Genomic DNA, 26,686 nt, shown 5'->3' with positions numbered 1-26,686 from the left:
TCCATAATCATCTCTGTTGTAGACTTCAAGGCAAAGTAATTGTGCTGTTCCTTTTCAGTCAGAATTAGTGTAGAATTGAAGATGACTCCTTTTGACTCTTTTGAAATGATGCTCTTAGTGAATTATGTTACAAATACGGTCTGGACCAAGAAGTTTGGGGATGAACATCCCATTAAATAATTCAGCTTGTCATTCATAATTAACTCCCTCCTCTCCCTTCTGTACTGTTTCATTTCCTCCTGAGAGTTGGAATTGGAATTGGATGAGTAAATAGAAGTTTTAGGCTAGCTTCCTAAATCTTTCAATAGACTCCCAAGAAAGAAAATCTATCACTCCTGGAAAAAAAAAAAAAAAAGGATAACTGTCCAGTGCTTACGCCTGAATGAAGGATGCTGAGCTAGACTGAAATTGCATTTGATCTGTTTCTCTGTTGATTTTGTAAACCTTTCCAAGGTTTCCATAGTAACAACCGAATTATCCCCTATTTCCCCACCTCCAACATCTTTCAAGCATGTTTCAGGGATAGAGAGAAAGGTTAGGGTTAAAAAAAAAAGAAACCTACAGAATCTTTTCTAGTAACAGTCTGTATTTAAAGAAGTCATGATTAGTCTTTTAACAAATCAAGTATTTTTTTCCCACCACAGTCATGAAAAAGTTGGGTCAGAATCTACTTACATCTCTGATGTCTGCGTTTGCTCCTGTACATGGTCATTCTGAGAAAATCCGACTTTCTAAGAAGTAATTGGTTTGACCACGGAGACAAAGAGACGGGTTTTGCTCCTGCTTTGCAGCAAGACTGTTGCTCACTGACAGAAGGTAACCAGCAATCACACAGTGAAAGCCAGGGTAATACCATTCTCATAAAATTACAGGGGAGATGCTACAGCCTGTAACTACTCTGTCTAATGCAAATCTTCTAGAGAAAAATGTATTTTTAACATCCCCCCAACCAATATCAGTTAAGTTCTCTAATAAAAGCTGCACTATTAAAGTGCTGTGCTTGAAGCAACGTTGAATTAAGAGGAGATTCACATGGTTAGCAAGCATAGTAAAACTGATAATTTAAATAAGAACTATAAAAAACCTTGTTTGGCATTTACAAATATGAAAAACTACCCTGTATGTCTTTGAGCTACTATATAGTATTGAAATTTGTATATTTCACTCTGAAACTCTGCTTGATTTTCAGAGTCCCTTGTGTATATTGCATATGCAATGATTGAAGTAATTATCATTTTCAGTTTTGTCTATGTCTTCAAACAATCTGCACTTCTCGGGAAAGCAGAATGGCATGTTTCCACAATTGCGTTCTTAGGATCTGACATAGAAGGAACACATAATAGGTTCTCAGACTCAGTGAGTGCCTACTGTGTGTTTGGTACTATGCCTCTTCTTGCAATATGGGGCATATCCTAACCTGAACATATTTCACACTGTCACCTGTAGTGTACAGGGGCAAGATGTAGCAGACTGCATATTGTGCCTGGCCCCCAGCAAAAGCTCAGGACAACTACTCCCACAAACCCCAAAGTTGGATGATTTTAATTGCTTTTCCTCCAATAACTAGGATGTCTGGGATCCAGTTTTTATTTAAAATACACACACTTGTGTGTGAAGTCACATACCACACACCAGTGAAGAGATTCTTGATTATACTTTTAGTTTCATTGCCTACCCAAAAAGCAGAAATGAACATTTTCATTTGTCACATAATTCTTTTCTTGGTACAAAAAATCCCAATTTATCTATTGGTGGCCAGAAATAATGTCTTTAAGATTCTTCTGTTAGGGCTGGGAAGGTGGCTCAGTGGTAGAGGGCTTGCCTTGCATGCCTGAGGCCCTGGGTTCGATTCCTCAGCACCACATAAGCAAAAAGAAAAAAGCCGGAAGTGGCGCTGTGGCTCAAGTGGTAGAGCCCTAGCCTTGAGCTGAAGAGCTGAGGGACAGCGCCCAGGCCCAGAGTTCAGGCCCCATGACTGGACCCCCCACCAAAAAAAAGATTCTTCTGCTATTATTAAGGTGCTGTATGGAGGAGTTATCATTTTCGTAAGTCAAGTAATAAGTGCAATTCTTTTTGGACAATGTCACCCCTTTATGAGTTTCTACTCACTTTCCCCCTCTTGTCCCTGCACACAAGTCACGAAGCTCATTTCCTACAGTGTCTACTAAAAGACATGACTGCATTTTTTCATGCTTCCTCCCTCCATTTCTATGTCCCTTCTGCCCCCCACATAAGTAGAAATAATAAAGCCTTTTTTGATCTACAGAAAATACACGTCACAGCTCACATTTTTACTTGATGATTTTTTTTCCATAGAATTTAATGATTTCCTTATGTAGTCTATATTTACTTGTTGTTACTGCTGCCTTCTCAGAAGAGTATTTCACTTTCTTTAGAGACATATATCCAGAGGTGAGATTAGTATACAGAGTAAGGCCTCAAGAATACTTGAAGAACATATGAGGGTTTTTCGTTGTTTTGTTGTTGCTGATTGTAAGCTTGAACTCAGGGCCTGGGCAATGTCCCTGAGCTTCTTTGTGCTAGGCTAGCACTTTACCACGTGAGCTACAGTGCCACTACCAGTTTTTGAGTGGTTAATTGGAGATAAGAGTCCCATGGGGACTTTTCTGCCTGGGCTGGCTTCAAACTGCAATCCTCAGTTCTCTGCCTCCTGAGTAGCTAGGATTGCAGGTGTTAACCATTGTTGCCTGGCTCTGAAGAATATATGAGTTCTAATAAACAGATTTAAAATTTGAAATCCATATATTCATCATTAGTTTTCAACTAATGTATACTATAGCAAAATGTATGTTTGTTGATTAAATTTACTTTCCTACTTAATGAAAGTACTTGTCATCTCATATCATCTTTTAGACGCAAAGTTAACTTGCATAAGTTCTCTGACTTGACTGAAATTACATAAAGTTATAGGTGCTGAAGTGTATTTTGAATTCACTGAAATCAAGGCAAATCTAATAAGTAATGTCTCAACTTCAAAAGACATTTTACTACGAAAGACAGAATATTAGAAAGCAATGGACCATTAAACCGTTACAATCAATAAAAGAAGACTTTGGTCTGACATGATATATGTATATATACGATATAAATAAATATGATCTTTATAATTAAGAGGCAGCAATATCTCAATTATGTGACACAAACACTATTAACTTAGCATTGTTATGTAATCTTCTCTTGTTACTATGTTAGTCCTCCATTATATGTACTTGATGCATAGATACATGTTAATACAAATAATCTGACTTGTATTCATTTGTCAACCTCTGTCCTGCAAACCTTGTACTGGAGTTGACTTTCTGACATACGGTGATTTTTATTTATCAGTCTTTTCTTATGTTGTTTTTCTCACCTCAGGGTCTAGTGAGTATCTGTTCCTGATCCATGTATGTATGTGTGTATGTATGTATGTATGTGTGTATGTATGTATGTATTTATCTGTCTATCTATCTATCCATCTATCTATCTGAGCCTAGTAACCTGAGTCCTGGCAATCATAAGGCCACCAAAATCGGGAACCTCAAACATATGTGGTCAATAAAACCAAACAGATGAACACCCACTGCCACGTGGGGCAGGCGGGAAGAAGGCAGGAACACATGAGGAGGCCAGGCCTTCATGAAAGTGAAACCTGGGAAACTTACCTTCATAAGAGAAGCAAGACATGGATTTCAGGGGGCAGGGAGTTGGGGAGGTGTGGAGGTGGGGAGGGAAGGGATGGTAGGGGAAAATCAAAGGAGGGGGTAACAATGCTCGATAGGAAATGTACTCATCTTACTCATGTTAACTGTAACCCCTCTGTGCAGTGTCTTTACAATTATATATATATAAAGAACATGGATTTCAGGGACAGAAGGAGCCTTAAATAGAAGATCACTATTTTTCCTTCCTACCCTTATAGGAATACTAAATGAATTAGCATCATTTTATCTTTAAAATCGGCTTTTTGCCTCTAAAGTCAGATGTCAAAAGATACCTTCTTCACTTAGAAAATATTTCCATATACACTTCTTATAAGTGAGCTTTCCTCCAATTCAATCTTTACATTCTATACTTAAAATTCTAAACAAAGGAGTTTTGACAAGTTGAGATAAATGTGTTCTCATCTGAAATTAAATAATTATAACAATATCTTTTCTTTGATGAATGTAAATCAATTAGAAATAAGACATCCTGGCTTTTTAATAGTAACTGAAACAAAATAAGAAGAAAGACAGGAGAGGGGAAGAAGGATAGGGAAAGAGAGGAGAATGCGTGTGTTTGTGTGAGTGTCTGTATGTGTATGTGAGTACTAGATGTCTAGTCCCATGCTAAACATATACCATCTCACAATCCTCACACAATTGTTATTTAGGCATAACTCTTCCTAATTTTGGAAATGAGCAACTCTGAGTAAGGACAGCAGTAGGTAATGGGTAAGGACTCCTTTTATTGAGAGCTTTTTATTGGGCATTAAGGCAGTATGTTTAAGGTGAATTAAATGACAGTGCTCTGGTTGGCTCCTGGGGGAATCTTGTGTGAAGTGGGCCCTGCAGTATGTCTAGTAATGCACAGAAGTCACACAAATGATTTTTGCTGGAGCTCAATACAGAGGGGAATGTTGTGTGGTTTTAGTCTGAGCCACCATCAACATCAAGAAGTGCATTAGGGTACTGGATTACTCCAAGTTTTGTATGCATTATCTCAGTTAATATTAAAATGACCTCACAATATATGTGTTATTTTTGTTATGATTATTATTGGCTATACTATAATTACCATAATCATTTTATGTTTTAGTAAAGTGAGGCTAAATCCAAAGTCTTGAACACAGCAAGATGTGTAGTGCCCTGCTTTGGATCTGTTGATCTTTAGGAAAATCATTGAAACAGCAATTCATGTGAGGATAAAATGATGTTTTCAGAAAGCTGTGTAGGAAACAGGAGTTGAGGCCAAAGGACTTGCCTCCATAGCCGTAATGACGGTAAACTACAGTCTACACTGGTAGAATGCAACTAACTGAAGAGTGTTTGGTTTACTGGCAGGGACATTGCAATTTGGAAACAGAGATTTGACTGGGAAAGCAAGACTGTTTGAGCTCTAGAGCAAAAATATTAACTTTCTTCTTGCGTATGTTCTTATCTTTCATTTTTCCCCTTGCCCCCAGCCTTCTTCCTTCTTTCAAATAAATCTTTAAATATAGATTTCCGGAACACCAAGGGTATCAAATTATTAGCCAATCTAGAGATCTAATATCAATGTCTCGTTTTGGAGTTAAAATATGTGATTTTAACATGTGTTCTAGAAATTCTCATACAAAATCAATTCTAAGAATTGCATCAGGACACAAAAATTTGGCTAAACTTCTTGAAAATGCCTAAGAATCTCTACTATGCATGGTGTAGAGTATATAGGAATACTAAACTTGAACTGTATGATGCCTATAAGCCAGGGAATGATTAAATATTAAAGTTAAAATGGTGTAGCATTTACAGACATTCATATGGTACACAACAGATGGCTGCTACAAGTTACCCAGTGACATAATTGAAGGTATGCTACCTCAAGCAACTTGTATCATGTATTTCCAGCAGACACTTAAATTGAGGGTTTTCTCAAGTCAGACTTTTGAAACACACTACCTTTAAAACTATTTTCTTAGGTCATATCTCAACTCTTCTTTGGGCATTTTTTTTAGGTTTTGACAGTTTCTTTCAGTTAATATTTGCTTTTTCTCACTGTAATGTTTCCATTTAAAAATTGTCACTTTTTCCTCATTGTTATTAAGCCAGCTACCTCTGGGATATTACTGTCTTTTCTCCTGCTGGATACCAACTCCTCTTGGTTTGCTGAAATATCTTGCTATTTCAATTCTTATCACTTTTGACATGAACTTTAGGTCCATTCAGGAATAAAAACCAGATATTTTTCAGCCCCAGCACAAATCAACAACCAATTTTTTCAGCAGTAATATATATATATATATATATATATATATATATATATATGCATTTTTATACCTTCTGGACACACATATTTATGTTACCGTCTTGTCAGATACCCAAGCTTAAGTGCTCTTCTATTAATAGATAATTGAAGTAAAAATAAATTGAAATTATTCAATGATTAGTATATCAACATTTTCTTGTCATTTTACCTAGAATCTCATTTTACTTCATTTATTTGCTTTATGTATTATTGCTATTGTTTGAATTGCAGGAAATAGAAAGGTTCCTAAAATTTGGTTCAAGCTTTCAATTTGTGATGAAGAGCAAGATTTAGGAGAAAATAATGAATTCTAGAATAAGCTTAAAAAATCTTTGACTGTTGTTGAAAGTGAAATTGGAAAGCAAAACAATTCTGTATTCCTTAGTTTTGTTAATTAACTTTTTTTGTTGTTGTTGTTGGTCATGGGACCTGAATTCTGGGCCTGGGCGCTGTCCCTCAGCTCTTTATCTCAAGGTTAGTGCTCTACCATTTGAGCCATAGTTCCACTTCTGGCTTTTTTCTGCTTATGTGGTGCTGAGGAATTAAACCCAGGGCCTCGTGCATGCAAGGCAAGCATTCCACCACTGAGCCACCTTCTCAGCCCTTGTTGATCAATTTTTGAATGTATCTGAAAAATAATTTTTCTTTGTTCAAGTGTAATTGGATTTCATTATGAAGTTTTTATTCATTTTTTTGGACTTTCTCCAGTATCTTGTACTTTGATATCAAAGAAGTCTTTGAAATCATTAAGGTTTTGAAATATTTAATTCAAATATTAAACAAAGCTTGAATCTTTCTCTTTTATAGCTCTTGTTACAATTGATCTTATTTTCATTAAATCTCCTTAGAGATAGAGGCTTGGGAACACTCTTGCTTTTGTTGATTCCTTTCATTTGTATGCCTTTCATTTAATGTTACCTGAGTTTCATCTCTTTTTTTCTTGGCTTATACTTGATTATCTTCAACTTAGTTTTATCTCTCTAGTTGTCTTATTTTCATTTGGATTTCATTTGTAGTGTTTTAAGGGTAATGAGATTGTATCTTCTTTATTACAGCTTTTAGATGAGACCAAATAGTTAATTTGGTGAAAACCATTTTAACAAAATAGTTACAAATACGAATTAAATCATTTAATGCCTATAAATGTAGGTATAAATAATTGAGATTTTATTTAAAACACTTGTAACATATCCAAATAATGCTACTTTTAGAAAGAGACCACAAAGTTCCCTTAAGATAATAGCCGTATTACTCCCAAGGACATTTAAATGCAATACAATTTTTAAAATTAAATTTGTGTATTTCTAGTTCTACCTGAAATGAATGATTCTTTAGAATTAATGTGTTCAACCTCATCCCCAAAGTAATGATGTTTGGATGTGGTGCTTTTATGGGAAGGGACAAGGTCATAAAGGCAGAAGTTTCACAAATAGGATTAGTGCCCTTTTTAAGGTGCAGAGAAATCTCCTGCCCTTTCTAACATATGAGGTCACAGCAAGAAATGAACTGATATGGACCAGACAAATGGAACCAAATGATATGACCTTGATCTTGGACTTGTCAACCTCTGGCACCCTGAGAAATAAATTTCTACTGTTTATAAGTCACTCAGTTTGTGACATTTTGTTATCATTGGTCAGCTGGAGTAGATAAGCATGATGGAGGAAATTCTGTGGAGATAGTTAGTGAAGATGTTTGTGAAGAGCACTTCCTCAGAACCTCACAGCTTTGGGGTTTGTCTTCTGAGATAAAGAAATTGTCCTGAGTTCACAGATAATCATGGTTAGAAATTAAATGATCATATTAATTTACATGTTCATTAAAATTATGTCATGAAATTCATTGTAAAGGAATTTTCAAAGATGTAAATGCTCTGTCATTCTATTTCTATGTATATGTGCATATGCTTAAGTATATATGTATGTGGTATCCATTAATCTTATCTATCTATCTATCTATCTATCTATCTATCTATCTATCTATCTATCTATCTATCTATCTACCTATCTATCTATCTATCTATCTATCATCTTCCTGTCTATCTAGATATCTAGATATCATCTATCTATTAATATCTACCTTAGAGGCCACAGAATTGGTTTGGTTGTTAAAGCTGCCTTAGTAAATTAGTGCCCTATGGTATTTGGAAGATGAGTTGTATTTCAGTCCTCAGACTGTGGCTAGAGAAAATTCTTAGCAAAGCCTGAAACACCTAGAACCATGGTGATGACCAGCAAATGGCATAGGGCACATAGGAAGGTACAAGGTAATAAGCCCTCATGGATACATAAATGGCTAAATAACTACTACACAAAGTACTGATCTTCCAGAGTTTGTTTTTTTTTCCAATTTCTGAATCACTCAGTCAATTTCTTCCCTCAAACTTGTCTTGAATTTCTTGTTTCTAGATGCTGAACTAGAGCATCTGGTTTCATCTTTCTACTCGATTACAAGTTTCCCCTCTGCTGTGTTTGATCTGCAATCAGCAGTCTTCCATTTACAGATGCAAGCTCTGCATCTTAGATTGAACCAAATGTAGATCAAATATATTTGCAGATAATTGTGTTTGTACTAAGAATGAACATACTTTGGTTATTCGTTGAACAATGCAGTAAGCCCAATTTTCATGTAACATTTTATTTTAACAGATATTAAAAATAATATGGAAACAATATAAAATATATTAATATAATCATTTTAGTTATATAATATCATTTTATATAAGGTACCCGAGTATGAATGCATTTTAGTATCTTCAGTGAGTCTAGGAAAAACTCTCATGGACTGAATACCAAGTAATAATGCAAATATAAAACTCTACTTTGTTTGTACATGTAATAATGAGGCATGAAAAAGTAGTAAGTCACCTAAAGTTCTTATTGCTATGAGTTAGGTAATAAATACATGATGCTATAAAACTATGTGCTGTAGGATATAACACCTTATTGTATTTTTCTTTAAATTTTCTGCTGTAAAATGTTGAGTTCATGTATAATTTATCATATTCTAGTGTATTTTAGATCTAATTTCCACATATCAGAGAGAACATGTGTCCTTTGTCTCTCTGAGCCTGGTTTACCTCACTTAACATTATTTGTTCTAGTTCTATCCATGACATTATTTTATTCTTTCTCATGGCTGTGTAAAATTCCATTGTGTATTCAAGTATACATCTTTGGAAGGGTTGAGGAGAGAGTACAGAACTCAAGGGGAAAAGGGTAAAAAAATGCAGCAATGGAGCTTACTGGACACTGATGAGAAGTGAACTATACAACTTGTGGGTGGAGACGGGAGGGAAGATCTGGGAGGGAGTGAGGGAACAGAAGACACTGTGTGAAAAAAATGTACTCATTTCCTGACTCATGTAATGGTAATTTCTCTGTACAGCACCTCTGTAATAACAATAAATTAAATTGATATAAAAAATATTTGAGTTCTACAAAAAATTAAACCCCCCAACAACAAATCCTCAAAGAAACAACTGCCCAATAAATAAGTGGGCGAAAGACTTAAAGAGAAACTTCTCTGAAGAAGAAAGAAGGACGGCCAATAGACACATGAAGAAATGTTCAACATCCCTAGCCATAAAAGAAATGCAAATCAAAACAACATTGAAATATCACCTCACCCCAGTTAGAATGGCAAAAATCAAGAACTCTAACAACAACAGATGCTGGAGGGGATGTGGACAGAAAGGAACCTTACTTCATTGTTGGTGGGAATGTAAACTTGTTCAACCACTTTGGAAAGCAGTATGGAGGTTCCTCAAAAGACTTCACATAGATCTCCCCTATGACCCAGCAATCCCACTTTTGGGCATTTACCCAAATGTTTACAAACAAGACCACACTAAAGCTACCAGCACAACAATGTTTATTGCAGCATTATTTACCATAGCTAAGATATGGAACCAACCCAGATGCCCCTCAGTAGATGAATGGATCAAGAAAATGTGGTATATATACACAATGGAATTCTATGCCTCCATCAGAAAGAATGACATTGCCCCATTTGTTAGGAAATGGAAAGACTTGGAACAAATTATATTAAGTGAAGTAAGCCAGGCCCAAAGAAACATAGGTCCCATGGTTTCCCTTATTTGCAATATCTAGTATATGCATGAGTCAAGCGGAAAAGGTCAGATAATGTGATGTCAGGAAAATGAACCCTTAGATATGTATTTTAATGTTTTTTTCTTTCATGCATGTGTTTCTAACGCATTTGTAAGATTATCTCTTTGTTGCTTTGTATGTCCCTCCCCCACAGTATAACCCCTGCTTTCACTATATTTGATGTCAGTATAACTTGAGGAGGAGATGGGGAAAAACCAGTTGTTTAAGGATACAGGTGGACCTGTTGCAACAATGAGAAGTACAAGTTGTCATGTCCAAAACTAGCTTTACAACGTCGGTGCGGGGGGGGGGGGGGAATGGGGGGGAAGGAGAAGGATTGGGATTGGGGGGGAGGGGGGAGGCTGGGAAGGGACGTGAAGGGTAAACAAAAGGAGTAGGCTGCAATGCTTGGTAAGAAATGTACGCATTATCCTGCCCATGTAATTGTAACCCCTCTGTACAGTATGTTCACAAATAAAATAAAATTTAAAAAATGTTAACAATTATCTACAATAAAAATGCTTTTAAATAAAAAAATATTTGAGTTCCAATCATGTATTTTTTTCATCATCCTTATGGTCTATAATACAAGCCTAGTGATGTAAACACAGAATAAGGTCAAGATAAGGTACTTTAATTAAAAATAGTTTTGTGCTGATTACTTGTAAGAACTAAATGGAATGAGAAAGAAGAGTGCTTACCTTGTATCGAAGATTGTGTTGCTTTAATCTTAAAACAGCTGAATAAGATAAGAGTCATTGTCTCTCATTTCACAGATAAGGCTCATGTCAACTTCACAAAGCTGCTAAGAAGCAGAGGCTCTGTGTGAAAGTTTGAGGACTACAAAAGCCAAACCCAATCTAGAAAACCACTATGTCAGGTGCTGAACAAAAACAATGTCAATAGAACCAAATATATATATATATATATATATATGTATATATACATTATGTAAATATAAATATATATGGACATAAATAAATTATTTTTAAATGGTAAGAAAATGAGGTATTCATTTTTTATATGGAGTGTCTCTATATAGCATATTCTGTCACTTATGCGCTAGTATTTCAGATAAGAAATCTTAGAGGTGCGCATACCACAATTCTAATTTGTTATTAAAGTAAGGACAGAATTTAAGTCCAACCAATGTGTAAAAGCAACTGAAATGATTTTTGCAGACTGATAAATGGAATCAGAGAATGTTCTTCAGAGAAATGCACTCAGTAGATTAGAAGGAACTGGAGAAAGTTTCCTATTGGAAAGAGGTAAAACCAGGCCAGGCACAGGAGTAAGTTTGCATGTTTGTTATGTCATCTTGATCCTACAACATTGAGAATAATGCTAAAATTTTTGTTTCTTTGTTATTTTGTCACTAATAGAGGTTATTATTATTATTACCTTTATGAGTACTTTTTGGCAGTTTGTTTCCTTTTTAGCATATATTTTTATTGTAAAAATACTGTACAGAGGGGTACAGTTACATGAGTAAAATAATGAATACATTTCCTACTGAGTATTGATACCTCCTCCTTTGATTTTCCCCTACCACCTTTCCTCCCCACCTCCCCAACTCCTCCCTCCAACCCCCAAGTTATAAAGTTTGCTTTCAACATCGTGTCTTGTACAGCTTATTGTTACAATGGGTCAACCTTTATCATTATTTCAGCATTTTGTTATTTCCCTTCCCCTCCTCAATTAGAAAAAAGGAAAGCAAAGCAGAACTTAGGAAGTGGAAAAGCCTTCAAGGCTCCTGGATTGGAAGGAACAACATCATGAAAATGGTAATACTTCCAAAGGCCATCTACTAATTCAATGTGATACCTATCCATATTCCAACCTCATTCTTCAAGGAAATAGAAGAAGCAATCCAAAAATTCATATGGAAAAATAAAGACCCCGAATAGCAAACACAATCCTTAACAGAAAGAACAGTGCTGGAGGAATATCAATGCCAAATTTCAAACTCTACTACAAAGCCATAGTAATCCAAACAGCTTGGTACTGGCAAAGAATACAACTGAGGACCAGTGGAATACAACTGAAAACCCAGATATGAACCCACAGACCTATAGCCATCTAATCTTCGATAAGGGATCTAAAAAAATAGAATGGAAGAAAGAGCCTCTTCAGTAAATGGCAGGCAAAATTGGTTCATCACCTGTAGAAAACTAAAGCTGGATCCTTATGTATTACTCTGCACTAGAATAAACTCCAAATGGATCAAAGACCTCGAAGTCAAGCAGACACCCTGAAAACATTAGAGGAAAAAATAGGAGAAACCCTAGATCTTCTTGACACAGGCGGAAAATTTCTTAATTGAGACCCAGAAGCACAACAAATCAAAGAAAGGTTGGACAAACTGAACTGCACGAAATTGCAGAGCTTCTTCATGGCAAAGGACATAGCTAGCAAGATCAACAGAAAGCCAATGGATTGGGAGAAGATCTTCACTAGCCATACAACAGACAAGGGTCTCATATCTAAAATATACCTGGAACTCAAAAAATTAAATCCACCACAAACAAATCCTCAAAGGAACAACTGCCCAATAAATAAGTGGGCTAAAGACTTAAAAAGAAACTTCTCTGAAGAGGAAAGAAGGATGGCCAATAGACACATGAAGAAATGCTCAACCTAGACAGATGAAGAAATGCTCAACCTCTCTAGCCATAAAAGAAATGCAAATCAAAACAACATTGAGATACCACCTCACCCCAGTTCGAATGGCTATAATCAAGAACTCTAATAACAACAGATGCTGGAGGGGATGTGGACAGAAAGGAACCTTACTTCATTGTTGGTGGGAATGTAAACTTGTTCAACCACTTTGGAAAGCAGTATGGAGGTTCCTCAAAAGACTCTACACAGAGCTCCCTTGTGACCCAGAAATCCCACTTTTGGGCATTTACCCGAATGATCACAAACAAGGCCATACTAAAGAACAACAATGTTTATTGCAGCCTTATTTACCATAGCTAAGATATGGAAGCAACCCAGTTGCCCCTCAGTAGATGAATGGATCAAGAAAATGTGACACACACACACACACACACACACACACACACACACACACACACACACACACAATGGAATTCTATGTCTCCATCAGAAAGAATGGTATTGCCCCATTTGTTAGGAAATGGAAAGGCTTGGAAAAAATTATGTTAAGTGAAGTAAGCCAGGCCCAAAGAAACCTGGGTCCCATGGTTTCCCTTATTTGCAATAAATAGTACATGTGTACAACAAGCAGAAAAGATCAAAAGCTATGTACATATGAACATATAAGATGATGTTAAGTGAAATGAACCTTAAGATAGGGACACAAATTTTTTTTCTTTCTTGCTATTGTTTCTAACTTATTTATAATATACAATGTGATGTTTTTGTTGCTTTGTATGTTCCTCCCCCACGGTATAACCCCTGTTTCCACTGTATTTGATGTCAGTGTCCTGTGTCTTGTATATACACTTCTCTAATTCAGGGAGGGGAAGGGAAAATACAAAGTGCTTAAATAGGGATACAAGTTGACCCATTGTAACAATGAGATGTACAAGACACTATGTTGAAAACAAATTTTACAACTTCGGCGGCAGGGGTGGGGGGGGGGAGAAGTGGGGGGAGTTGTAGTTGTGGAGATTAGAGGGAAGTGATAGTAGGGGGAAAACAAAGGAGGAGGTATCAATGCTTGATAGGAAATGTACTCATTACCTTGCTCATGTAATTGTAACCCCTTTGTACAGTATTTTTACAATAAAAAAGTATACCAAAAAGGCAATCCTTACAATAGAAGAAAATAATCTCCAAATCACATATTTGATATATCTGATAAGGGACATGTATACAATAACAATAACAAATAAACAGCACTTACAATTCAATCCTATAAAAAAAAACAGGTGCAGGTCACCGGAATAAACTACAGTGAAAAAGGGTAATACCATGGGAGAAGAACATACAAAAGAAATTTAAAAAATCACATGGTACATTATAAATACATTAAAAACAACAGCAAGAAAGATAAAACCTCTTGTGTCCCTATCTTGGGATTAATTTCTCTTAACATCATCTTATATGGTAATATGTACATAGCTTTTGACCTTTTCTGCTTTTCCTAGACATATACTAGTTATTGCAAATAAAGGAAACCATGGGACCTATGTTTCTTTGGGCCTGTCTTACTTCACTTAATATAATTTTTTCCAAGTCTTTCCATTTCCTAACAAATCCGGCAGTGTCATTCTTTCTGATGGAGGCATAGAATTCCATTTTATATACATACCACATTTTCTTGATCTATTCATCTACTGAGGGGCATCTGGGTTGGTTCCCTATCTTAGCTATGGTAAATAATGATGCAATAAACATAGTTGTGCTGATAGCTTTAGTATAGCCTTGTGATCGTTTGGGTAAATGCCCAAAAGTGGGATTGCTGGGTCATAGGGGAGCTCTCTATGGCGTCTTTTGAGGAACCTCCATACTGCTTTCCTATTATTATCTTGTTTGTTCAAAGAAGTTGCCACTTAACAAGGCAGTTTATGAATACATCGTATTTTATCAATTTCAGCCCTTTCAACATTCTCAATCATCCCTCCCTTCCCCTCGCAGTTCTTAATAAACATGATTGTGCTCATGGCTTTACTGTATTCTGGTTTGTAATCTTTGGGATGAATGCTCAGGAGTAGAATTGCTGGACTAATAAGAGTTTTTTTTTTTTTATCTCAGTGCTTCTTGCTTGTTAGTCAATTGTCTTACTGTTGAATCATGTTCTTTTGTGCTGGCTATTTTTTAATTTAGAGTCTTGCTTCACATTCACGGTTGTGTCTGGAACACAATCTGCCTAAATATAGTTCCCATTGTAGCTGGGATAACAGACTCTCGTCACCAAGCTATTCCTGTTGAGATGGGGTTCATGAAATTATCTGAACAGAATAGTCTGAAATGTGAAGCCTCTCACACACCTAGAAAGACAGTCAGACACTGATCACCACCTTCAGCTATGAGTTAAGAAGGGCAGCCTGACAAACTTTTCATCCTCTCAAGTAGTTAGGATTCCAGGTATGAGCTACTGGTACCAGGCTAGATTTATGATTCCTGATAAACTTTAAAAAAGTACTTGCTAAGTATCAGTTTCTATTTATGTACCATAGTCAGTATACATTTGTTCCTAATTACAATATTGAAATTTTTACTTCAAAATTTCTAAACATTTAAATGTAAAATGTGCATAAAATTTCTTAAATATATATTAATATAGTCTATTTCAGCCATTCTGCAAGAGTGGTATACCCAGCATGCCTGCCTTCCTAATTCCTTTTCTATTCATATGTGGTTATAATTATCACATTGATGAGCTACTTCAGCCTGCTGAGTTGAATAGAATGAATTTTCAGGTATAATTTAGCATTACATAGCCCCAGGGTATTTCATGAATTCATCTCCAATTTTCATTTTGTGTGTTTTTGTGTCTGCTAGAGGGATCAGAACCACCTGGATATTCTTTGACCTCCCATATGTGGTTCAAAGAAAACTATTTGAATATACTCTGCATTTGTGATTACCAGCACAGCAGTACATGAGCAGTAAATATGTAAATGAATTCAAGATTGCCATACCATTATAACAACCAGTTTTCAATGTCTACTTAAACTTCGGGTAGGGACAGGAAAAGAAACTATGGAATAAAAAAAGAAATTCAAATTCTATTTTCAAAACTGTCTCCTTTGGTTCAGTGAACAATACATCTCATGTTATTTTTGAATGACACTTTGGAAAGCTTTATAAAACTATGAGTAGCTAACAAATACTAAAGGAGTCATTAGGGGACTTACAACACATAATCAGGTGAAGAGGTCATAACTCATTGTATAAACTTCTAAGACCAAAGAAGATAGTTTATCGTCAAGAACCAAGATTTCACCTGTAACTCCCTGCCCTAGATTCAATGAGAAAAAAAGTTGTGTTTGGTTTTTGACATCTGTTTAGGTTAAAGATGTGTGTCTTTTCAGTGTTAGAAATATAATATGTTCTCACCTGAATCAGATGAGCCTGGATTTTATATTATGAGGCTTAGAATTCCACCTATGAACTCTCTTTGAAATTAAATGAATTCTAATTGGGTTCATATAAATTCACCTCTGTGCTGGTAGTTAAGAGATTTAAATATAATGTTTTGGGGTTAGGCAGTGGAGTGTCTGTTTGTAGCTCTGTTCCAAATTTGAAAGACAGCCTGCCTTCCTTATTCCACTCAAGTTCCTCCATTTCAAAGAGCATCAATCTAATTACTGAATCCAACATCATCTCTTTTCTACCTTAATTTAGCTGTTCTATCTTTAAAAACCTGGAAAAGCCTCTGTGGCTCTCTGTTATTCAAAACATATCTTCATTTTTAAGTGATTCACGATGGTATTTAATGGCTCTCATTAAATTAAACCCATGAAACAAAGCCAATGTATTGTATAAGATATTAATAAGAGGTGTGAATCAGTTTCTAATCAGTTTATAACTTCAGGGCTAGTGTTGTGTAGCTCCTTTAAAACCATATGTTTAGCCAGTCACTGGCGACTCATGCCTGGAACCCTAGCTACTCAGAAGGCTGAAATCTGAGGTTCATGGTTTGAAGCCAGCTAGGGCACAAATGTCTGTGACACTCTTATCACCAATCAAGCAGCAAAAATCCAGAAGTGGAGATGTGGCTCAGCAATAGAGTGTCAGTTTTGAGTGAAAAAGCTAAGAAGGAGCACGGAGTCCTGAGTTCAAGCCTGAGTACTGGCATACACACACACACACACACACACACACACACACACACACACACACACACACACACACACACACACACACACACACACGTCTATCATGAGTGAATGAGATCCTGGTTTAACTTCTAGCCCTTGGACAAGTTTATACTTTCAATTAGAAAGATAGTGACTAAAATAGACAGCCCCCAAACTTTTGTGTTATATTCATGTTAAGTAAAATTTCTACTGAAATGCAATATACATGCAGTGAACTATGCAGCTGGTAAGTACAGAGTTCAACATACTTAAAAGACAGTACACTTTGCAACTAGCACAAACATTGAGAAGCATTCCCATTTCTTACTTTCCAAAAGTTAGACCACTTAAACTAATCATATCAAAAATGGATGTTTCTCTTTTTGAACTGTATAAAACCAGAATCATACCATACATTTATGGTAGTTGTCCTTTTCTTGACAAATTTATTTTTTCCTTAGTATATATTAGTATATATATCATAGTATATATACATACATACACTATATGGCATATATACTGTGTATATGTGTATATATACATGTATAGGCATATATATGTATGTATATGCACTATATATTCTGCATATGCATATAAGATATATACTGCATATTATGTTGTTTATATAGTACATTTTGTATAAATATGAAGTATATGTAATACAATATGTGTATATTATATACATTCATTATCAGCATATTATTTCACACATGAACATATTGAATTTTTTTCCAAGTTTCCTTTCCTCATCTATTTTTCAGGAGCTCTTAATGGGTTTCTGAATGCCCTCTTCTTATATTTTGATATGGTCCACACCACTTCATTCCTTATATTCGGCTTCTTTCACTCAAAATTATTTTTGTGAAATTAAATATACTGGTAGGTGCCACATAGTCTGCTTGTCTTTTTATTATATAATATTTCACTATTAATGTGCTAAATTTATTTGTCCATCATACTACTGAACTTTTCGGTTTCTAGTTTGGAAGTATTAGAAATAGCAAAATTATGAATATACTTGTATATCATCTTTTTGTAAATATATGCTCATTTTGTGGCTATAAATTGAATTGAGGATTAGAAATACTATTTTATAAGCTGCTGTTTAAGACAGTAAAAATTGCAAAGAATTTGCTTTAATTATACCTTTACGATGTTTTCCAGACTTATAAAAATTGTTTAAATAGGGATACAGGTGGACCCATTGCAACAATGAGATGTACAAGAGGTTATGTTGAAATGAACTTTACAACTTTGGCAGGAGAGTGGGGGTTGGGAAGGGAAAGAGATAGGAAGGGATGGGAAAGGAAACCAAGGAGGAGGCAACAATACTTGATAAGAAATGTACTCATTACCTTGCCCATGTAATTGTAACCCCTCTGTACGGTGTTTTCACAATAAAAAATTTACAATTTTATTAACAATGTGGAAGAGCTCCAATTTCATACTATTGACACCACCAATCAGCATATTCATGTCAATCATTTGATGTTCATAGTAGAAACACTATAATTTTAACTTGCATTTTCTAGATAACTCATCATGGTGAAGCCCATTGTGTTTTGATCATTTATATTTTCTTTTTCCTAAAGTACTATTTCAAGGTTTTCTTTCTCCATTGAGGTGTGTGTGTGTGTGTGTGTGTGTGTGTGTGTGTGTGTGTGTGTGTGTGTGTGTGTGTGTGTGTGTGTTGGTTTGTAGGAATTCCTTACACATCTGGGTACAAATTCTTTATCAGACATTTATATTGCTCATATCTCCCATATTGTAACTTATTTCTTCCTCCACAAACATTGATAAACCAAAGTTTTATTTTCAGTGAGGTCCACTTTTTCTTTTATGATTAATATATTTCAATCTTTAAGAAAGCTTCCCCTCAATACATGAAAATATATTGTTACAATTACTTCTAGAAGCCTTATTCTTTTAATACTTTGATCCCCAATTTTATAGGAATTATTTTTTATGTAGGGTTTTCAAGATAGTATACTGTTTTCCCATGGAATCTTCAATTTAGATACACTATTTAAAAACACTATTCATTCACTACTGCACTGTATAATCATGCATCAATTCTATATTCTATATTATATCCTTGGACTATTGGTTTATCCTTCCACTATTATTGTATTAGTTTAATTACAGTGGCTTTGATACACAGACACACACACACACACACACACACACACACACACACATCTTTATGTTGTCTTTTATTCACTTCATGGCAGTTTTTGTTGGTCGTAGGGCTTGAACTCTGACCCTGGATGCTGTCCCTGAGGTCTTAAGCTCTAGGATAGTGCTCTACCACTTGAGCCACAGCACCACTTCCGGCTTTTTCTGTTTATGTGGTGCTGAGGAATCAAACCCAGGGCCTCATGCATGCAAGGCAAGCACTCTACTACTGAGCCATCTTCCCAGTCCAGTTTTAATACTTTTACTCCTTTTTTATTTCAGAAATAAGTTCTACAGTACACAATTTTGAGTTAAAAGATTTTAACTTGGGACATATTCAACTATAAGTTAATTTGGTGTATTATGATACTAGATACCTTCAAATGTATAGGTCTTGTGATAAAGATGTATCAGGCTTCTGTTAAAATTGTTCTGAAATATTGAACTTTTAAAATACTGTTGGACAAGAGATCTTTGTAAAAGTTCATTTTGTATATTTTTAATTGCTAACTGTAGGCATATGGATTGATTCTAATTGATTCAAATGGACTATATTACTTAAGATTAACTGTATATTCAGCCATGCTACTTTTAAATAAAGTTAGTTTTATTTCTCTACAATTAATCTCCAGGTCAGTATTGAACCAAAGTGCTGAGAGTAGGCATCCTTAATGCTCGATTTCAGGACAAATATTCCAGTTATTCATCACTAAATATAATTTTGCAAATGAGAATGTTTTGTTTTCAGAAACTTCTTGTTGCATTAAAAAAACATGTTTTTCTATTCCAGTTTTCCAAGAGATTTTTTTTAAACCATGATTGCATATTGAATTTGGTCAGATGCATTTCTCTCATCTTAGTGATGTGGGATTTCTTCTCATTTATTATGAAATATTCTGGTTTATTTTTAAATATTTCACCAGATCTGGATTTCTAGAATAAACTCCCCATGTGATCATCATGTTTTATCCTTTTTATGGATAATTATATTTGATTTGCTAATATTTTGCTCTTCTTTATTTTTTTTTAATTGTGCAAATACTGTACAGAGGGGTTACAATTACATGGGCAAGATAATGAGTACATTTCTTATCAAGCATTGTAGCCTCCTCCTTTGTTTCCCCTTCCCATCCCTTCCCATCCTCCCCCCATCCAATCCTCCTCCCCCACCCACCAAAATTGTAAAGTTTGTTTTCGACATAACGACTTGTACATATCATTGTTGCATTAGGTCCACCTGTATCCCTATTTAAACGATTTGTTTTTCCCCTTCCCCTCCACAAATTATACCAACATCAAATACAGTGAACGCAGGGGTTATACCATGGGAGAGGGACATACAAAGCAACAAAGAAATCATCTTATAAATGTGTTAGAAACAATCGCATGAAAGAAAAAAAAAACATTTGAATACATATCTTAGGTTCATTTCCCTAACATCAGCTTATCTGACCTTTTCTGCTTGACTCAGACATCTACTAGTTATTGCAAATAAGGGAAACCATGGGACTTATGTTTATTTTTAATACATCTATGCATATGAGAAAGCTTGGAGTTTATTTTCTCACCCCAGTGGTTTCAGTTTCACTGATTTTTTTTCACGTGCTTTCCATTCCCTGTGTTTCATCTAGGACAGCTAGACCTGCTCTCTTCTGTGGGTTTCATAGGCTTCCTCTCCAACACACAAGACTATGAACGGAGTTTGGGAAGGGCTCAATTGATCTCTGTTCAATCAAATGGTGCTGGGCTTAGTGCTTTAGGAATATAATCAGATAATCATTTGGCAGTCTTAGTCTTCATTTTTCAATATTATTATACCCGCTCTCAATTCAATCTCATTTTGCCTACTTGATGAAAATAAAATACTCTTATTAAAATGTTCAGTTTAATTATCTTTGAAGCAAGGAGATTTAGAGAGCTAAAACATAATCTATACTTTGGGTTGCCAGAGGTGGCAAGAATGTACCCGTTCAATCTCAAGAGAGCTGTATGGAGAAAGATAACCCTCCATGTAAGCCAGAGAGCTGTACTTTATATATGACACAAAAAAGCCAAATCCCTATGGCTTTCTTTCAGTAGTAGTTCATCACAAGCCATTTATCATTTCTACGTCTCATAGAGTTATCCTGAAAAACAATACAAAATGTTCACCCTCTCACAAAACTAAAGAAAATGATTTTAACTTTTACCTTTACTAAATAACAGCCATGTGGAAATTCTGTGACTATTGCTTTCACTTGTCTATAACATTTTATAACTGTAAACTGTGTACAAAAGCTGGATTTTCTCTCCTTTTAACCTTAAAACTTGTTTTTACAAAGATAAGGATTTTTGTCAATCACACTATTCTAAAGCAGTTCTGTCATTTTTCTCACCACACATTCACATTTTTATAGCTTTACTTCAGTGAGAAATGTCTTCAGAAATATGAAATAACTAAGATGCTGCTTTAGCATCTGCCACCCACTTTCTTCTCTTCATTTTCCAGAATTTGTTCTACTTATTTAACTATTTGACTACAGTGTTTAAGTACTGGATCTTATTTGTATGTGGCAAAGGAAGATTATTTTTAAAATAATAATTTGAATTTTTTAGTATTATTTTTGTTCTATAAAGATATTTTTCTAGGTTAATTGAGATAAGTTACAAGGGAAAATATATACTTAAGGTATTCCATGTGGTGCAGAATATGCATACACTGTGAAATAATTATCACAATCAATCTAATTAACATACTGACTGCCTCATTATCGTTCATTGTATGATAAGAACATTTAAGATCTTAGCAACTTCAAATATATAGTACAATATTATTAAATCTAGTGAGCATATGGTGTGTTAGATTCCTAGAAACTTATTTATCCCGAATGAGTCAAACTTTATATTTTGGCAAACATTTCCCCTACTTCTCAGATCCTGGACCTGACATTCTGCTTTGCTTCCATATCTCATTGACATCAACTCCATGGTCACCTTTTTGTGCCCAGCTTATTTCACCTAACATCACATCTTCTATACTCATCCATGCTGTTATAAATTAGTCAATTTCCCATTTTATTGTGAAAGTGTATTTATTGTACATTATGGAAGTATAGAAATCTTTCTCACTAGATACATTTTCTTTGGATATATATATATATATGTGTGTGTGTGTGTTGTGTGTGTGTGTGTACACTCCATTAAAGACTCAAATTCTATTCTATTATAGTGCAATTTCATTCTGTATTTCATTCTGTGTATGCATATCAATTCAATTTCCATTCCTATCCACGGTAGGAAAATGTTCCTTTTTCAACATATCTACCAAATTTTTGTTCACTTTTGTCTTTTAAAATAATATTCATTCTAGCATGTCTAAGAGGTGTAATTTGCATTTCTCTGTTGGTTACTGATGTTGAATACTTTTGAATGAGTCTTTTTTGAGAAATATCCCTTTAGATCCTTGTCCAATAAGATTAGGTTGTTTTCTTGCTATAGAGTTGAGTTACATGTTTTGGTCATTATTCCATTATCAGATATATAGTTAGAAAATACTGTCTCCTAAACAATCGATTATCTTTTTACTCTGTGAGTTGGCTTTGCTTTGCTTTGTTACACAGAGCTTTTCACTTGAGTTAACCATTTTTTCTAGTTTTTTCCCTGTTGATTGTATTGGAATGGATCTAGAAAACAATTGCTCTGATCAATGATAAAACATCTTATTACTATATTTTCTTGTAATATAATTGTTTGAAGCCTTTGGCTCAAACCATTCATTTCAAGTTGAGTTTTATATATACATTTGATACAGGTCCAAAATCTTTCTCTTACTTATGAAAAATTCATTTTTCCAGCAGCATATATTGATGATTATCTTTTCTCCATTGTATTTTTTGCAACACTTTAATTGAACATCATGTGTGAACTTACTGTTTGGTTCCATTCTTGGTGTATATATTTGTTTTTATTCTGGTGCTCTGGTGCTATAGCTTTGTAGTACATTTTGAAATCATTTTATCTTCGAACATTTATTATTTATACTTGTGTCTCATTTTCTGTCACCTAACTTTTATAGGAGTCTCTACAACAATTGAGCACCTTCATTCACTCCAGTGGCCTCATGTTGTAGCCAGGAAGTTAAGGCAAACCTAGAATAATCAAATATTACACAAGTTTTCCAGAAAATAAAATGTGTTTAGTTCACTTTTTAAAAACTGTAACAAAATTTATTTATAACCTTAAAAAGCACTATTTTTTTGTTTTAAAAGGTAGTATCACTATCTTACAATAATATCTGTCTTTTTTCAGGTAGAGAATTTAGGTTTTTTTTTACTTTAAAAAATATTATTGTCAAGGTGATGTGCAGAGGGATTACAGTTATATAAGTGAGGTAGTGATTACATTTATTGTCTAACTTATTACCCCTTCCTTTATTTGATAACTTTTGAAGAATAATACAAAGTTCTAAGAAAGACTATGTCCTTGCGATAGTTTAAATAATTTCAGTGATTTTTACTGATTATATAATACATTTTCCCAGTATTCCAATACTGTATATCTGAAGTGGCCATTGTTGACTATAACAAGAATACTTGCCAAATGAATTATTAAGAAAAAAAAATGCAGTGTTGTTGTTGGTGATGGTTGGTGATGTTGCTGCTGATGGTGGGGTGATGGTTCTGGTGTGTGTGTGTGTGTGTGTGTGTGTGTGTGTGTGTGTGTGTGTGTGTGTGTGTGTGTGTGTGTGTGTGTGTGTGTGTGTGTGTGTGTGTGTGTGTGTGTGTGTGTGTGTGTGCCTGTCCTGGGGCTTGAATTTAGGGCCTGGATGCTGTCCTTGAGCTTTTGTTGCTTAAGAATAGTGCTTTTTCACTTGAGCCATGGCTCTACTTCTGGCTTTTTGGTGTATAATTCTAGATAAGAATCTCATGAACTTTTCAGCCTGGGTTGGCTTCGACCACAATTCTCAGACTTCAGCCTCCCGAGTAGCTAGGATTACAGCCGTGAGACATTAAGCTTGGCAAATGCAGTGTTTTTGATACATGACTTTAAAATAGATTTGATCATCTGTGTGCAATTAGACCAACTGAGATCAAGAAATTAACTGACAAAATACTCTGAGTGAATGAAATGTTTCCAGAGAAACATTTTCACCATTCAGTGAATTGTCCATCAGGAGAGTTCTCTTACAGTTGTTCTGTGCAAAAATAATTCTGAAAATATGTGCCATGAAATTTTAGCTTCTTGAAGGCTGAAATCATCTTCTTCTTCCTCATTCTTTTCATACTATTGGAGGTATAGTATGTATTTAGTAAATAGTTAAATAATCAAACAATTCTTTCCAACACAGTTATTTGGCCCAACTACTATGCATTCAGTCAATAGTAATTATTACTATGACTTTTGGGAGAGGGCTGTATTACATATTCAATATTAATTTTCCCTTAGAAAATGAGGAACTAGAAAGAGATTCAGCAGCAGCATACACCTATAATCTTAGCTACTCAGGAGGCTGAGGATGGAGGCTCAAAGCCAGCCCTGGCATAAAAGTCCATGAAACTCTTATCTCTTATTAACCACACACACATAAACAGTCTCAAGTGGAGCTGTGGCTCAAGTGGTAGAGCTATAGCAGAGCAAAAAATGCTCAGGGACAGTGCTCAGGACTTCAGTTCAAGTCCCAAGACCAGCACTCTCACATACAAAAAAGAATATAAGCATTATATTGACCATGATCACGTTTAAATGTTGATATCACCTCCAGTCTATGTTTACCACTCTCTAAAAATAACCTTGTTATTAATAATTATTTTACAAATGTAACAATTTAACTATCTATTTGTCCAAAAATAAAGGACAATGCAAGATGAAATTTCATTTTATCTTGGAGATTGACAACCAGAGAAAAACAAGTTAAGCCTTGAAGGCTTAACATGAATGGCTGACACAATGGAAGCTTTCTGCTTCACTCCTTTAATTCCCCCTTCCCAGAGAGTGTGAGACTGTGCTGAGCTTTTCCATGGGTATGCAATGACACCTAGGTGACTACAGGTGTGTTGAGAGGATTATAACCTCTGAATTCATTTCTGTGTTTCCCCACAGCTGTGAACACAGAGCCCTCACTGATGATTTGCTGGAGGAGTAATGATGGCAACAGTAGTGGATATTTAGCTTCTTAGAATCCACAATGCCCTTTTAGGATTGTGTGGAAACATGTGAGTCATCTGCTATAAAAATAATGACATTGAAACCAGTGGCTCACTCCTGTAACCCTAGCTACTCAGGAGGCTGAGATCTGAGGATCACAAGTCAGAGCCAGTTGGGGCAGGAAAATCCCCATGAGACTCTTATCTCCAATAAACTACTCAGAACAACCCAGTGGCTCAAGTGGTAGGCTCAGGGACAGTCGCCAGATGCTGAGTTCAAGTGCCAGGACCAGAAAAAAAAAATCACATTGAAATCAATGGAGATAGAGGCTCAGATATCTCATGAATACTATTTGGGACATGAGATTTGGAAGTATACCTGAAATGTCAGGATGTAGTTTAGGTTGCAACATCCTCATAAAAAAATCAATCAAAAAGATTGTTGGAAATGTGACTCATTGGTAGAGGACTTGACATATATAAGCCCCTGGGTTTAATATTCAACATCAGAAGTGCTTGCACACATATACACATCATGCATATAGTCAATCTTTGTATATTTTTATGAAAGCCACAAACTAAGATATATTTCTACTATATGGGCATCTATGGACTTACAAGATTTTAGAGGAAAGGACAAGCTGTGAATTTAATGTAGTCATAATAAAAGATCCAAATGTAATGTCCACATTTCTCTACTGGTGATCCCTACTGGTAATCTTGGTACTTCATGATTTCTTGGGCAGGAAAAAATTCCAAAGAGGAAAAATATTCTTTCAAATACAAAGTATAACATTTCTGGTCACCAACAATTTTTGAAAGTAATTATTTAATATTCAAGATCCATGATGGAAAGACAAGGGCAGGTTCTACAAAAGATGTGTGTGGGGTGTCTAAAAAGGCAGACTTTAGACGTGACTAGAACAAGAAAGGATGAAGGATGCCACCGTGAAAGTGTGGCAGGCTTACTCCTGCATTTCCTCTCTTCATTGTCATATTACAAAATCCAAACCAGAGAATATTCTTCAACCTCTGTTTTTATTTTAATTCGTCATTCCTTATTTGCATCTTTTGAAATACAATTTTAAAGGACAGAGAGAAGCCTCAACAGGCAAGGCATTAGTCCTGGGGCTGGTCCAATTTCTCTGGATTGATTATCCATCCTGCAATAACAAACTGCAGAGGCAAAGCCCTTCCTGAACTCTGTCGTGATGATGACTGCATCGGTCCTTAGCACACACCTGCTATGCTGCTTCTCTCTTATTTTGCAGGTAGACACCTCTTTAAGAACCCAAAGTGAGACAGAAAAGAGCTAAAGAGAAGTGTTTGTGGGAAATTTTGTGCATGCATTCAAAAAAGACACGTGTGCATTAAAGCAAACAAACATTTTTGCTTTATTTACAAGCAAATTTGTTTCAGTGATAGACTTTTCCTTATTTAAAATATTTGAATTCTAGAAACTTCTTTCAGCCTGTAAAACTACTCTCATCAGTGTTGCCTCTTCTCCATGCCC

The 26,686-nt window shown here is 35.3% G+C and overlaps 1 protein-coding gene across 6 annotated transcripts in view; it reads right to left on the bottom strand.

Moving 5' to 3' along the window:
• The window catches only part of Ralyl (RALY RNA binding protein like), a 698,968-nt gene that overhangs the window by 220,960 nt on the left and 451,322 nt on the right, over positions 1–26,686 (bottom strand). The window contains exon 1 of one of the 6 annotated variants that reach the window (XM_069990999.1): positions 676–899. The exons of the other annotated variants lie outside the window; for them this stretch is intronic. Coding sequence (XP_069847100.1) covers positions 676–862 — 187 coding nt within the window. The 5' untranslated portion in view covers positions 863–899. Of the gene's footprint in view, positions 1–675; positions 900–26,686 lie in introns of those variants that run through there. 6 annotated transcript variants of the gene reach the window in all.

Source organism: Dipodomys merriami, unplaced genomic scaffold (assembly GCF_024711535.1).
Source record: "Dipodomys merriami isolate MVZ:Mamm:240054 unplaced genomic scaffold, mDipMer1.0.p SCAF_4, whole genome shotgun sequence".
In the NCBI taxonomy this organism is placed as follows: Eukaryota; Metazoa; Chordata; class Mammalia; order Rodentia; family Heteromyidae; genus Dipodomys; species Dipodomys merriami.
Note: the sequence above shows the minus strand (reverse complement) of the source record. Positions and strands in the feature narration are given on the sequence as shown.